The sequence below is a fragment of the Sylvia atricapilla genome, chromosome 19 (genome assembly GCF_009819655.1).
Source record: "Sylvia atricapilla isolate bSylAtr1 chromosome 19, bSylAtr1.pri, whole genome shotgun sequence".
Taxonomy (NCBI): Eukaryota; Metazoa; Chordata; class Aves; order Passeriformes; family Sylviidae; genus Sylvia; species Sylvia atricapilla.
In genome coordinates this window covers 7,656,081-7,671,333 of record NC_089158.1, presented here as the reverse complement: position 1 = coordinate 7,671,333, position 15,253 = coordinate 7,656,081, and the positions used below count along the sequence as shown (strand labels likewise).

The window sequence follows — 15,253 nt, the reverse complement described above, 5'->3', positions numbered from 1 at the left end:
AACGGTTGGCTTTCACTAACCCTCACCTGGTGATCTGTTGTACAGGACTTTGGGAGTCTCAGATTTGGGGAGGGGAAAAAGTCAAAAAAGAAAAAAAAATAAAAAGAAATAAACTACTTTGACACGAGTTTTGAGGGTCTTTTTTTGGGGGGTTGGGGGTTTATTTTTTGCTCCTGAATCTGCAAATTTGGGATGGTGTTTGCAAAGCTCTCAGGGACTCCCCACTGCTGAGGGAGTGATGCAGCAGCTCTTGGGGTGCACACAGAAGTTTGGGGGATGCTAAAGAGCCTTTGGCTCAGTGTCTGGGGGTCACACCAGTGAAAAAACAGAGCAATAACCCCTTGGGAGCTCAGAAAGGCCCTTTTCTTACTGGCACCATGTGAAATCTCTTTGCTCCCAAACCCCTGAGGAGTTTCAGGGCTGCAGCTTCTAAAGCCACAGAACCCCAAAGGGCCCCCAACAGTCGCAAAATTTCCCCCACTGCTGGGACTTTTCTGTCCAAGGAGCTGTGATTCTCCTGATTTAAATCTACTCTGCCTCCCCTGGGCACCAACAAATCCCCAGCCCCAATCCCAGTGTTCCCAGCACTCCACTACAAACTGGAGAATAAAACAAAATACCACCATAAATATGACAACTTTATTAAAATATACATATGAGTACAAATTAATGATTATATGGATAAAGTTCACTGTCTGTAAACAAATATATTAAAAAAGAGCACGTCTTTTTTGTGATATAAAGTGCAGTTATGTTTCCATATTATATACAATATGTCAGCATCGGGGCGGGGTTGTAAGGACTATGAAACTAACCTTTGATTATAAGATAAAATTCTCTGAAAAAGTATACACCTACATATTACAAAAAAAAAAAAAAAGGGAGGAGGGGGGTTGAGTTTATTTAACAGATGAGGATCAGCTTCCCACCACGTTAATTCAGTTAAGGAGAGCACGCAGGTCTCGGGATAAATCAGGAGAGAGGTGCCAACCCCATTTTGTAAGGGGAAACTTGCACTTCCCAGAGTTCACACCTTCCCCTCGCCAACCCCGACCTTGCACCGAGGGAGGAAGCCAAAGGACAAGACCTTGGGTGTAGCTGGAGTTTTGGACTGGGGGGGGGAATCAAATATACACGACTTTATGTACAGCTCTGATCCCGGCGGGCTCCCAACGTCCATCCCTCTGCTCGGGACCAGGAGAGGAGCTCTGCTTCCGTGGGGACACAAAAGCCAGGCCAAAATCCTTGTCAGCAGCGTGTGGGGACGTGTGGCTAAGTGTCAGGTGGAGCCCTGGCTGAGGCAGGAGGGTTGGGAGCCCAGCCCTAGGAGTGGGGCGCGCGGCAGGAGCGGCAGCAGGCTTTGCTGTAGTACCAGTGGCTGCACAGGTTCACCTTGATGGCCAAGGCACAGTTGGTTCCTGCCTGGTCCTGGCAGCTGTCGTCTACGGGAGAGAAAACACAAGGCATGGCACGGAAAAGGAAAAGAAAATAAACAGCTGTGAGCTCATGAGCTCATTTCCCTCCCCCTACGCAGCTCTAAACGCCACGGGATGAGCAACAGCATCATCCCAGCTGCGGCTGCCAGATCCCTGACAACCCCTGCAAAACACCGTGGAGCTTCTCCATAATTACCATTCATAATTATCATTCGTAATTCAGAAATATCAATGTCAACCTGGGCAAGGGCATGAGCAGGTTGATCTGTTCCTTCACACCTGGCCAGGCTTGGGGAGTCTCATTTGGTGCCAGCCCTGAAGCTCAATGTCTTTGCTGTAAAGCAGAGCTGCCCAGGCACTGATGGAGCCACCAGGGCACGGAGCTGTCCCCAAGCCAGCAGCTTCCCCTGGTAGGGATTCACAGTTTCTCTCCCTAGGAGGCTGTTTGAGAAAGGGAATGGGAATCCAGCAGTGTCACATCCAGAGTTAGGGCCAAGTGAGATGCTGGAGAAAGGGATGAGGCCAGAGGCTGCTTCAGGACTCTCCCAACTCCTTTCAGTGCAATGTTTTGCTTCAAACCCATAGGATTTATACTTTTTTGGGTATATATTGCTTAAAATCCACAGGAGCCATGAAACCAGGCTGCTCCCAGGACAAGGTGGCCACGAGGCAGGTCCCGAGCTCCATGCCCCATCCCAGATCCCAAGGGAATGGGCAGCCAAGAGCACCCAGAGCTGAGCCAGGAGCTGGCCCCAGATCTGTCTCCCATTTTCATGCTTTTCTCCCACCCTGTCCTCATTCCCAAATCCTATTAAAAGATTAGAACCACGTGTTTGCTAAAGATCACAGGGACTCTGAGCCAGCAGACGAGTCAGATAACGAGATAGTTACAAATCCCACAGGACACCCGAAGACCAAAAATCATTAAAATAATGGCACAGACAGAACTTCCTTGGCTCTAGCTGGAATCTGACAGAAGCAGCACCCAAATCAGCTCTCCAAAGGCCCCTTTTATCTTCAGGTCAGAGCATGATTCTCCTGAGCTCTGGTGTTAATTTATCTCCAGAAAGAGCCAGTGCACAGCCCCTCATTACTGGGGCACAGGGGCAGAGCTGTCCCCGTTCATCCTCCCTGGGATGGTTATCCAAACGGGGGCAGTGATAAGATGCTGGTGGTGCTGTTTGGAGAGATCCATGGCCAATCAAGGCTGTGGGGCTCACCTGGGGGCTCTGTGGGGCAGGGCTGCAGGTCACAGGTCTGTTTGCCCACGGGCTTCACCAGCGGGTCACAGCCCCGCACGATGTCCTTGCCTTGGTAGCACTTCACATCCCGCATCCTCACGCCGATCCCACAGGTCTTCGTGCACTAGGGGACAGAGAGACGGGCTGAGGTGAGACCCTGCCATCCCAGGGGACTGTGCTGAGCCAGAATCTGCTCGTTGGAGAGGTGAGGGCAGGAGGAGAATGTCACATCTCAGAGCCACACCGCTGTCCCCTTGCTCTGTCTTTGCTGCCAGCGCCATCAGCTTCTCCCCAGGGGCAGGTGGATGTGGTCCCATCCCCTGGCACTGGCATCCTCCCTCCTCCTGCTGCCCCTTACAAGGGACCACAAATGAGCTGGCCCAGTCCAGGTGATGCTCTGTAGGACATGGATGGCCGTGGAACCCCCCCAGAGCACCAGGAATGGGGTTGTGGGGTCTCTGTGCATCCATGGGGGGGTTGTGGAGCCACTGCTGGGCCCAGCCCTCACTGGGATTGCTGCCCTTTGGAGCTGGGATTACAGAAGGGGTGCTTTGGTCAATTATAGGGTTTGCAAGACTGAAAATGAAGTTCCTGGAGCTTAAATCAGGGAGGCTGCATCCAGGAAGCCCACACTCATTTGGCTTGGACTCCTGGCCAGTGAACCTCTGTCTGCCTTTTGGGTTGTGCAGGGTGATGGAGCATCCCATCACAGCATCCCCAAATTCTGCATCCTCGGGGCAGCCACCCTGTGGGGTCCATGCACACCTCCAGCACCAGGGAAAAAAAAATAAAGAAAAAAAATAAAATAAAGCTAGAGCTGGCCCCAAACAGCCCCTCTCAATCCTGTTCTCCCTGAGCACAGACAGCCCCAGCTGCACCATGGCAGGGCAGGATCTCCAGGGGGTTCCCTCAAGGACCATGTCCTTGGTGCAAAGGGATGGGGCAGTGCTGCAGGCAGTAGAGATATTAAAAAAGAAAGGCCTTACAAAATATGGTTTAGGCTCTGCTGTCTCTAGCTGAGCTAGATGTAGCTTGTAAGTTCCCATAAAGAAAAACTATAAGAATGAACACAACAGCCTTTTCTTAGAGAGACAAATAAGTTTGCACCTGCATAAGCAATGAATCTGCCCCGTGAGGATCAGTGAAGAAAATACATAAACATATCTAGAGAGACAAAATTTAATGGGCATATACAACAGCCCTCACTGACCAACGAACTGAGTTTCATTGTGTTGCTGATCAATTAAGTTTTAACACAGTGCCTTCTGATATTTCCTAGAAATATGAGCTTTGTGAATAAAGAATTGGCTCTTCTGCATGAGAAAACTGAGTCCTGTCTGCTTATTTATTACAACATATCGGGATTATTGAAAAAGATGGGGCCACTAGAGGCATTTTAAAGCATGATTTATTGCTGCAGTTTCATCAAGGAGTGAGAACATCTTCACAGCATAAGATAGAGGCCAGTAGTCTCTGGTCAGTGGTCACAAGACCACAGTTCACAAGGGCATTTAAAGGTTAATTAGCCAATAAACCACTGCCACAAAGTTTGTTTATGTCTTCACACCAATCGCTAATTAAATGTCTTGCACCTTCTTGCTGCAATGTGGACTTTTTACCCAATTGTATAACCACACACAATTCTACATTACTACACCTTCAACTTCTTATTTAGTTTTATAACTAGTTCTCTATCTAAACCTCAAACTTCATACTCTTCTACTGTCTAACTCAACGTGCTTCTTTCTTAAACTACAAATCCACATCCTCGCTACAGGTCTCTTGAGTCTGGAAGCTTTTTCCACGGCCTCAAGCCAAACCTTGTGTTCGTTTCAAACCCAGAGCCTGCAGGCACAAGGATTTGAGAGCTTTCTGCGCCTCGATTTCCCATGACAGCAGGGCAGCACACCCTTGGGGCTCCCTCCCTGCTCACCTCAGACCAGGGTGTGGTGTACCACTTGAAGCAGGGCCGCTCGAAGCACGTGCTCTCCTCCACGGGCTTCTTGGCCACGTCACAGTCGGCGGCGTTGCGGGTCTTGATTTTACCATTGACAATCTCCAGGCAGAGCACGATCCTCTTCTTCACCCCCCGGCCACACGTGGTGTTGCACTGCGGGGTGACGAGCAGGGCCACCTGAGACCTGCAGCCACCCCACCCCGACCCCTCCGGGGGCACCCCAAAGCACGGGGCTTGCACTTACCCGCTCCCAGTCCTGTGCCAGCCAGTGTGAGGGGCAGTTCTTGTCCCCGCAGGGGTGGATGGCCAGGGGCTTGGTGTCCAGGTTGCACTGGGACTCGGGCACCACGCGCCCGTCGCTGGTTTTGCAGTACACGTGCCGGATCATCCTGCCCTGCCCGCAGCCGCCGCTGCACTGCAACCACAGCGGGCACTCAGCGCCAGAGGATCCAGCTCTCACCCATCCCACTGCAGGGACAGAGCCCCCACAGGGCTCAGCTGAGTCCCCAAAACCCGCTGTCCCCAGATTTCAGAGGGATTTTTGGGGCTTGGCTTAAAACAGCCGCGGGGAAGATCAGCAGATCCTTCCCTCGGCCGACAGAGATTTCGCCGTCATGAAATCCCAGACTGGTTTGGGTTGGGAGGGACCTTAAAAACAATCTTATTCCAACCCCCTGCCATGGGCAGGGACACCTTCCACTATCCCAGGTTGCTCCAAGCCCCATCCAACCCGGCCTTGGACCCTTGCAGCAGACTAGTCAGATAACAAGATAGTTACAAATCCTACAGGATGCTCAAAGACCGAATATAGATGGGGCAACCACAATTTCTCTATGTCAGGGCCACAGCCCCAACACCCAGCATCTCTCAGGGCTGGCAAAAAGGGAAGCAGCACGAGCAGGGAACCCCGGGGAGGCTCCCAAAGAGGCCAAGGCAAAGGGGACCAAAAAGTGGCTGCAAATATCCAGCCCTTGGTGCTCCCCGACGCTTCCCTGGTTGCTCTTGCAGAGACTCTCGGTGTTTCCTAGCACAGCTGCTGCCATGGAAACTACTTATTTTTAGCTGATGTGAATGTATCAAAAACCTGGGTAAAAATAGCTTGGGATGGAGGGGGTCTCTGGAGCAGGATTGTGCAGGAAGGGAAAAAGCCCGGGCTGGGGGGTGGGGAAAAAAAAAAAAAAAGAGAGAGAGAGAGAGCAAAAGACAGTAGAAAATAAGGAGGAAAGAAAATAGGGAAAGAGAGGAAAAGAGGAAAGAGAAAAGGGGAAAAAGAGAAAGGGAAAAATTAAAAAAAAAAAAAAAAAAAAAAAAAAAAAAAAAAAAAAAAAAAAGGAAAAATAGTTAAAAGGTTCAATTTCTGGGCATGGAGCATGAGCATTGCCAAGGAATGCTGTGCAGCAGACAGACAAGAGGATTTTGACACCCACGAAGGCTCTCAGCCAGGTCTCTCAGGGTTTAACCCCTGCTGTACCACATCCCCCACGAGGCAGGAGCCCGGGGGGAAGCAACAACATCCACTGAGGATGATGGATCAGCCCCAGAGCCTGAACCAGAGTGGCCAGGCAGGGTGACAGCTCTGGCAGAGGTGACACGGGGAGAGCCAAAGCCATGGAATTATTTGGAGGCCAGCTCCCAGCACAAGCTGCCTGCGGGTTTGTTGGAGCTGGGACGTGCCGGGGATGATGAGCTCAGGGACAGGGACAAGCCAGCCTGTTTTGGGGCACTCTGGCCATTCAGGCCACCTCGGGCTCTCACCGGTCCCCAGTCGGACACTGTCCACTGCCGGTCACACGGTGGCCCCGTGCAGTTCTTCTCGGCCAGGGGCCGGGCGCTGGCGTCGCAGAGCTTCTCCTCCTCGGAGCAGCGGATGTCCCTGGTGACCACGCTGCGCTCCCCGCAGCGAGCCGAGCACTGCGGGAGGGGACAGGGACACGGGTCACCCGCGGCTCCCAGTGCCTGCCGCCGTGGGGGTTTCCCCCTATGTTTTATATTAAAACTCTCAAAGCACGTACTGAAAATCCACGAATGATTTTTCCCCCCAAACCCCCTGAACAGCTTCGGCAGGAGGCGTCCTGCCCTGGAGCTGTGCTCTTCCAACAAGAGATGCCAAAGGGGGGAAACCCAAAGCTCCAGGAATGCCGGCTCGGAGCTGAGCAGTTTTAGCTGTCACTTGGAGACAGGGTGAGATCTCCCTCGCCTCCTTCCCAGGAACAGCCAGCTCCTTTCCACCTCTTTGGAGAATGTTTTTCACCCCTGACTGCACAACTGAGATTTTTATGCTGCGGATAAATTTGGCACCGAGCAGCCCAGTGACATTATTTAGAACTGGATTTGAGTTACTACAGTCTCACATACACATTACATTTGCTCCATGCATAACGTAAAGCAGGGAAAAGTGTCAACAGCACAGGGCCCAGACACAGCATGCCGAGATGTTAATCCTCAGAGCCCTGAAATGTGCTTTTTTCAATGCCTATTTCCCCAGCCAACTTGGCACCCCACCTCTGATGGGATCCAAAGGAGATTAGCTTTGCTGCTGGCTAAGAACAATCTACTCCAGCACTGTCTCAAGCAATCTGTCCCTGACAAATGCTGGAGGAGAATACAGATTTCTGTAAAATAAACCACTCCAGTTTGCTACACCGGACTAAATAACGCTCCAGCACGTGCTCAGGGAGCTCCTCCCTACCAGCTGGAAAAGTCAAAACATCCTGCACCACCAGGGAATGCACCAGCCCCTCCGCCAGCTCCAGGGAAATGATGCACACCAGCTTGCAGGGGAATGGAGACATTTAAATTATGACTAAGAAGAGTTTTTGGGAGCTTCCCAGGAGGAAGAGTCATATTCCTCGTGATGCAAACCATGGGGCAGGTTGGCACCCACGGACAGCTCGGCTCAGAGCTCATCTGCTCTCGCTTAGATGAGGTCTGTGCTTGATTTGGGAAGAGGCACCCCGAGGAAGCAGCACTGGTTGGGTTGTTTCCATGAGTTTGTGTTTGTAGGGGATGTCCTGGAGCATTGTCTGTGCTTGGGAAGGGGTTCAGGGGCACAAAGCCTCTCCACAGGTTTTCCCAAGCAAACCAGTGAGCTGGAACAGGGGCAGCACGGTGCTTCCCCAAACCATCTCCCAGTGGCTTCAGGGACTGGCTTAAGGCACAGCTAGGGAAAGGTTTCATCCTGCATGTGGTGCAGAGGAATTGGAGGTGAGGAAGAGACGTTTATAGAGATGTAATTAATTTGTAAATGACCAATGGCAGTGGCCTCCCATCTTAAACAGGAGGGCTTCATTTTAGGGGGAACAGCATTGCAGCACATTGATCAATACGTTCATTCAAGTGTGAGTCAGGATCACCTTCCTGGCACATTGGGTTTGAAGATGTTGCCAAGGAAATACTGATGGGGGGATCTGAGCCATGGGCTGCTGCCCTACCTGTGAGTGACCAGTGGCAGTGGCCTCCCATCCTAAACAGGAGCCAGGGCTTCATTTTAGGGGGAAAAGCATTGCTGCACATTGATCCACACGCAGTGACTGCAACCCGTGTATCTTGAGAGGCTCATGGCTGTGGGAGCCCTAAAATCCCCTCAGGGAAACTTCCAGGCTTTGCCCTGCAAGAATGTACTGCAGAGTTTCCCTGCCTAGGCTGAAAGAGAGGACTCCCCTCATGGTGCCCTGCAGAACTACTGCCAGTCTACCTTGGATTGCTTCTCCCATTGGCCAATTAACCCTGCCCACCCCAATTGTTCATCCCCTCTGCAGGTTGCTGCTCTTTTCCTTGCCCTTTTTACCATCCCTGTGCCCTCAGTCCATTGGTTCCTGACCCCTACTTTACCACTGAGCACCACAAGGTTGGGATCTTTTTGCCCCTGATCCCTTTGGCATGCAGGAATAAATATCACACTCTGCTGGAACATATCCTACAGAAGGCCTTTCCTGTCTTTCTGTGGGAACTGAGGGTCAGAACATGGGCTCTGAGGCTCCAGGCAGAAGCTTGAAGCCTGTGGGAAATCCAAGTACAGAACTCTGTCAGTCTGGCCTGGGAAATCATAAGGAGGAACCCAAAACAATCTTGTAGATACCGTCCTCCTGACACCTGGTGTTTTTCCAACTTGTTTACTGGTAGAGATATTTACAAAAACGTGGTGCCCTGCAAGACCAATCCTATTCATTGTACTGAAACACTGTATAAAAAGAACCTGTCTTTCAACAAACTTTGCTATAATGCCCTCTGAAGGAATCAGAGTTCTACGTGTCATTGCATGAGCCATCCTGAATTGTAATGATATCTTTGCTCTGCTGAGGGGTGTGTGTGTGCAAGGACTGGAAATGGCTGCTCCTGCACCCTACACTGAGCAGCTCCTGATGGAGACACCTCGAGAAGCCAGCAGCAATTCTCCATCCTGCCTCACTGATACAGCGGATGGACAAACTGGAAAAGGGGAGAGAAGCCCAGAGGTGCTGACCCTGCCAGCAGGACTCACCTCGGACCACTCAGACATCTCCCACTGGGGCCCACAGGCCGGGTTCTTGCAGACCTTGCGCTCGTCGGGCCGGGCGATGTCGGCGGACTCGCACAGGTCGCTGTACACGGAGCTGTCGAAGCCCGGCGAGATCATCTTCCAGCAGCGCACGATGCGGAACTGGTACCCCTCCCCACAGGTCCGTGAGCACTCGCTCCAGCTGCTCGTCTCCCACCTGGGCAGGGAACAGAGCCCAGAGCTGTCACACCGCACCTCCACGCCCTGTCACACGTTCCCGCGTTGTGTTGGTTTAGTACAGAGGGTAAAAAGGTAACAGGTAGCTAATGTTGAGATTGGTTTGGGATTTCACAGCCTCTGTTGTGTCCCAAGAGGTCTCAGACATCCAGGGCAGAGGAAGCACAGAGACCCAGGAGTGCCCTGTGCAGGTGGTGCCATGGCTGGCACTCTGTCAGCACAGAACTCATGGACGGCATCACAGTAGGCATCCTGACAGCTGGATTGGCTAATGAATTATAGGGATACACCTCTTGGTTAGGTTTAGGATTAGGTTTAAAATTAGGAGGAGGATGGAAAATTCTTTTTCTTCTTGTTTTAGGAAAGGTAATAAGACTGGTTCCTCTTTGCTGCATGGCTCCAGGCCACCAGGCCCCTGCTCGTCTCCCACCTGGGCAGGGAACAGAGCCCAGCACTGTCGCAGTTCACCTCCACACTCGAGCAGCGGTTCCCATGTTAGGAGAAGAGTTTAAGCTTCACTCTGAGCTTATAAGGAAGATGAACTAGAACCTTCTGTGCTCTCCTCACCATAACTAGCCTAGTGCTAGGACAAAAGCACTCATTGTTTCCTTTTACCTGGTCCTCAAGAAATTCAGGAAAATATATTTCTATTTTCTATTGGGCAGCTTGCCAAAAAACCATCCTAGATCGCTGGATACTTAAGAGAGAGCACGGAGATTCTCAAGGTATTTTAAGGGTGTCTCAGCAGGTGCAAGGGACCTTCCTGCACTGTGCACATTTTTATTTTGTTCTTTTGTATCATTTGTTATTTTCTCTTTAATTAAAACCTGTTTGTTTTTTAAGAACACACCCACTCATGCTATCTTGCTAATTATTTTTAAGCCTTTCCTGAGAGGTTGCTGGTCAACCCTCAGGGCGTGAAGTCGCTTTGTGGGGCTAAAACCACTCTGAAACCCACGCAGAAATCCATCAAATCACCCGCAGGAAAACGGGCTGCAGTGAGTGAGCTGCCAACACACACACGAGAGTTTTCCCAAGGGATGGGAAGCACCAGCATATGTTGGGCTCACCCCTCAGACCCCAGCTCCTGCCTGAAGCTGACAGCAGCTTGTCAGGAGGATGGGTGGCACGGCAGGGCCTGGCCCGGTGTCCTCGGTGACAAGCGAGCGTTTGTCACCGCGGGCTGTGACATTTCTCCATCGGGATCTCAGCCCGCGTTTGACCTTCCCTTTCTGCCTGCTCAGCTGAAGAACGGAGAGGACACGCCATCCATCCCCCTGCAGATGCCAGCAATAATGTCACACGGCGCTGCCCCAGCCCCGGTGGGACTCACGTTCGTGTCCCACCATCAGTCTGACTCTGCTGAGCACATGTGACAGGCTGGGGGAGCTGGGACCTGCTCCAAGCACTGCCTGTCCTTTACTGTCTCCTGCCACCTCTGTCCTGACGAGAGAGCAGCAGCTTGCAAGCCAAGGAAAAAATATAAAAGGTCAAGTTTTTTACAGTACAGGAATATTGTGGCAATTAAAGAACAAGCTCAAAATGTGAATGGATGAGAATTCCCAGCTCCTCTGGATGTGGGCAATCCCAGGTCCTCACTGCTGCTGTTCTCTGAGCAGGACAGCCCCAAATCTGGCTGCCCCCAGGTCTCACACCCCATTAGGGGGCTCCAGGAACAAGAAGCAGCCCTCGGGAGATGTCACACATTCAGAGATGTCATTTAGAGGCATCACCTGACTTTAGAAAGGAAACGAAACCAAGGTCTGCCTCATCCAGATCACACAGAATTAACATTTTTTCTCTGAAAAGCTTTGCCACCCCAAGCACCTTCCTGTCTGCCCAAGTGGCTGCCCCATGAGCTCCCAGCGCTGCCCAGTTGAAGTCACTGGTAAATCACAGAGCAGCTCTTCTCCCTCACAGTGCAAGCCCCTGAAGCTGGAAACAGCACAGCCACAAGGAGGGACAGCTTTAGGAAAACTAGAGGGAGAATCTAAGCACAAAAAGTACCCTAATGCTTCTTTTGAAAAACAACCATCAGAGATTCCAGCCCCTGTGGTGCCCTCAGGGTGGGTGCATTCCCTGCAGCAGCACCATTCACCTCCCGGCAGTTTTCTGGCCTCAGTTGCAGCCTGTCCTGGCTCTCTGCCCTAACATGAGAGTTTCCAGGAGATCTTCTACTCCGTGTCCTACCTGTCCTCCTTCACAGTCACCTGAGCACTCTCCAGGAGCCATCCCTGATGTCACTGGGCTCTTGCTTTGCCCTGTTCACACCATCCCAGGGTGTGGATTTACTCCTGCTTTTACTCCTCCCATAGTCTGACCATCGCAGCCACAGAATAAGATGCCCTGAGGTGGAAGGGACCCACAGGGCTCATTCAGTCCAGCCCAGACACCCCAATAATCCCACCCTGCGCTGGGAGCATTGTCCAAACCCTCCTGGAGCTCTGGCAGCCTCGGGGCTGTGCCCATTCCCTGGGGAGCCTGGGCAGTGCCCAGCACCCTCTGGGAGGAAAACCTTTCCCTGATATCCAACCCAACCCTCCCTGACACAGCTCCAGCCATTCCCTGGGTCCTGACATTGGTCACTGGAGGGAAGAGATCAGTGCTGCCCCTCTGTGACCCCTTGAGAGGAACTTGTAGGGTGCCATGAAATCTTTCCTCAGTCTTCGTCAGGCTGAACAAGCCAAGTGACCTCAGCTGCTCGTTGTATGCCCCCTGTCCACCCTTCACCACCTTCACAGCTTTCCTTTATGACTTTCTCCTATGGTGACACCCAAAACTTCATGCAGGAGAGGCTGGTCCAGCACAGACCAGAGTGGGACAATCCCCTCCTTCTGCCAGACACGGATCTGTCCTGCGCAAACCCTCTGTGAGTTGCAATCCTCCCAACCTCCACACCAGCACTGGAGTTGTCCAGAGCTGGACAGCCTGGCTCCGGACAGCCTGGCTCCAGACTGTGCTCACTGTTTGGGTTAAGAGCCACATCAGAAGGAAAACTTTCCAAAGGATTTCCAGCACAAGTTGTACTCCACAGCAGCTCTTGCCCCAACACAAGCAAACCTCAGTGGTGTTTGGGCTGCTGAAGGGATCACAGGGTTTGGGTTTGTGGCACAGTTTGGAAGCCCGGCCCCTCCACCCAATTCACTCCCATGTTCTCCATGTGCCAGGCAGGGCAGGATGATCCTGCACTGCTGGGCTTACTGCGAGCAACAACTCTGCCAGGATTTATGCAAGTTTTAACCTGGCACCTTGAGCTAAAGCACTCAGGAGGGAATTCTTGCTGCTTCCCAGATGGAGTGAAGGGAGGAGGGCTGGGGGTGCTGCCCCTAAAAATCCACACCAACCCTCCCCTAAGGACAACCAGGGCAGAGAAAGCACAGAGACCCCAGGAGTGCCCTGTGCAGGCTGTACCTTGGCTGGCACTCTCTCCCAGCACAGAACTCATGGATGGGCTCAGGCCGGGTCATGGCATCACAGTAGGTATCGTCCACTTCGATCCCATCATAGCGAACACACATGGCATAGGTGGACATCACTCCTGGGCTCAGAGAGAACACACACACACAGCAGGGCGCTCGGTCAGTCGGACATCTAAACTCTTTGCTGCTGTTCTTGCTGGTTTTTTCTGGTTTTGGCTGCGTTTCTCAAAGCAGCGAGCTGGACTTTGTGTCCCGTGGGATGGGTGCTGCTGGCAGGGAATGTCACTGTGGCCACCCCACGGAGCTGAGCAGTGTGGTTGAGTTTGGCCAGCTCCGAGGAGGGCATGGCCAGCCCTGCCAGGGCTTGCCACCAAAACCAATATATGACTAACACATTTTTATAGGAAACAGGGCCACGAGTCTGCTCGGCAGCTCCCACCCTGCCAGCCTGGTGGGTGGAGGTGACACCAAAAGGTCCCCAGCCCACTCCATCCCCCCACTCACCCGGTGCTTTACACCCCCTTTGCACCAGGTGCTCCCCAGGTGCATCCAGACCTCCAGGGCAAGGCAGGGATCCTGGAGCTTTGGCAAGGAAGGCCCTGCCCCTCCTGCTCCCCCTCCAAAGCAGCGGCAGCCGGGGCTGTCAGAGCGAGACCTTTTCCCCCTGCAGCCTCCCGTGCCAGAGTAAATGTTGGGAAGTCCACTCTGGGACCTGGCTGGGGACCAGGAGGCTGCTCTGGCTACAGGTAACAAGAATTGCAGCTCTGGGGAACATATGGTTTACATGAAACTCCAAAAAGATCTACAGCTCTTGACATGGCCTTGCCTCTCTGCGATATGTCAGTGAGAAAAGGCAGCGAGGAAGGAGAAATTTGAGTTAAACCTCTCTTGGCTTGCTGCAAACCCAGGGCAGAGCAGGCTGGCCCAGCCAAGGGAGAAATTTGTTCAGAGGGGATCAAAGAAGTCAAAAATGTCCCAGAACATGTGGAAGATGGGATTCTGGGGAAAGGGATGGCTTGCAAAGCTCCTGCTGCAGGCATGAGGCTGCTGGACAAGAGCAAATGCTTAAAATGTTAAATCCTTGCATTTGATCTTTTCAGAAATGTCCCTGAGATGGTAAACTCCTCTCTCCCACTCCTTTCCCTCCTTTTAATTCCAGAAGCACTGCAGGATCTGGATAATTTCAGGGGCAGCACAGAGAAGTGCACAACCCACACGCCTGATTCATCCCAAGGGATCGACAGGACCCCCTAACCAAGGGCTGAGGGAGGAGATCAGGTGCCTTGAAGCTTTTCAGGGGGCAAAAAAGGGAGGAATTTATGCAAAAAAGAGGGAATTTCTGTCTGAAGAATAGAGGCTCAGTTTCAATATCCCTGGCATCTCTGTCACTGTTCCAGATTTACACCCTCGCAGCCGAGCTCAGGCTCCAGGGTAGAAGGAGTGGGAGAAGCAAAACATAATCAAAAAGCCAAATGCTATTGTGTTTCCTGCCAGAGCTGAACAATCTTTAAAATTTCTCTCTGCAGGGAAACAGCTGAGCTTTTCAAACCCCTGGAAGCTGTCAGAAAGGTGAGGGAGAGGGAAAAGGAGGCTCAGCGCAGGTTTGGGGATCCTGCTGAGCCCCAGGGGGGACACAAAGTGATGAGAAGTGAAGGCAGTGCTCAGAGCATCCCAAAAGGAAGGCGTTTGGGGGATTGATGGACACTCTGGGCACCAGCTCCTGGTCCTCAACACACCTGAGAGGTCGGTGGGTTTTGCATGCTCAGCCCCCAGCTCCTCTCCCCACCTTTCCCCCCGGGCACAGCAGAGCTGGGGTGGTGCTAAAGCAGAGCTCCCGAGATCCCCTAAACATCACCAGCTCCTTCCCATCCCTAACAGACATAAAATGGACTCACACACCAGGTGATTTCAGCAGGCTGTGCAGAATTTGGCTGCTCCTTATAACTACCTGTGGTGCATGTAGAGCTGCAGGGTTCATGGGAGGAAAGCTTCCACCTGTACATGTCAGCAGCACTCACACCTTGGCCCTTTCTTAACAACTTCAATCTGTTTCTAGCGATAAGCAAACCAAAAAAAAAAAAAAAAAAAAAAGGAAAAAAAAAAAAAAAAGAAAGAAAAAAAAGAGAAAAAAAGAAGAAAAAAAAATAAAAGAAAGAAACAAAACAAAACAAAAACAAAAGGCATTTACAAGGCGAGCGGTGACAGCCCACGACAGACACACACATCTGGCTGCAGTTCGGTTGGGTTTGGGTTTGGGAGGGGATGTGCTTGGTTTGGCTTTGGTTGGGTTTGGTTGTTCTGATTTTTTGGGAGGTTCGTTCGTTTGAATCAATTTTTTATTTGTTTTAGTTTCACAACATACCTGTCCTGAGCCCCAAGTAGAATCCCCAGCCCGGTTAGAGGCAGAGCTTCCACTGTCTAGAAATAGAGAGAATGGGATAAAAATACCCACAAGTAGAAACAGTTCAGAATTTAACAAAGTTTGC

General features: G+C 51.8%; 1 protein-coding gene across 1 annotated transcript in view; it reads right to left on the bottom strand.

Moving 5' to 3' along the window:
- Nucleotides 1–1,115: 1,115 nt before the first annotated feature.
- Nucleotides 1,116–15,253, bottom strand: part of ADAMTSL2 (ADAMTS like 2) — a 29,636-nt gene continuing 15,498 nt past the window's right edge. Inside the window, 8 exon segments of the mRNA XM_066332854.1 lie at nucleotides 1,116–1,442; nucleotides 2,657–2,801; nucleotides 4,611–4,787; nucleotides 4,879–5,049; nucleotides 6,390–6,545; nucleotides 9,115–9,328; nucleotides 12,760–12,886; nucleotides 14,716–14,819. Of these exon segments, the coding sequence (XP_066188951.1) occupies nucleotides 1,324–1,442; nucleotides 2,657–2,801; nucleotides 4,611–4,787; nucleotides 4,879–5,049; nucleotides 6,390–6,545; nucleotides 9,115–9,328; nucleotides 12,760–12,886; nucleotides 14,716–14,819 (1,213 nt within the window). The 3' untranslated portion in view covers nucleotides 1,116–1,323.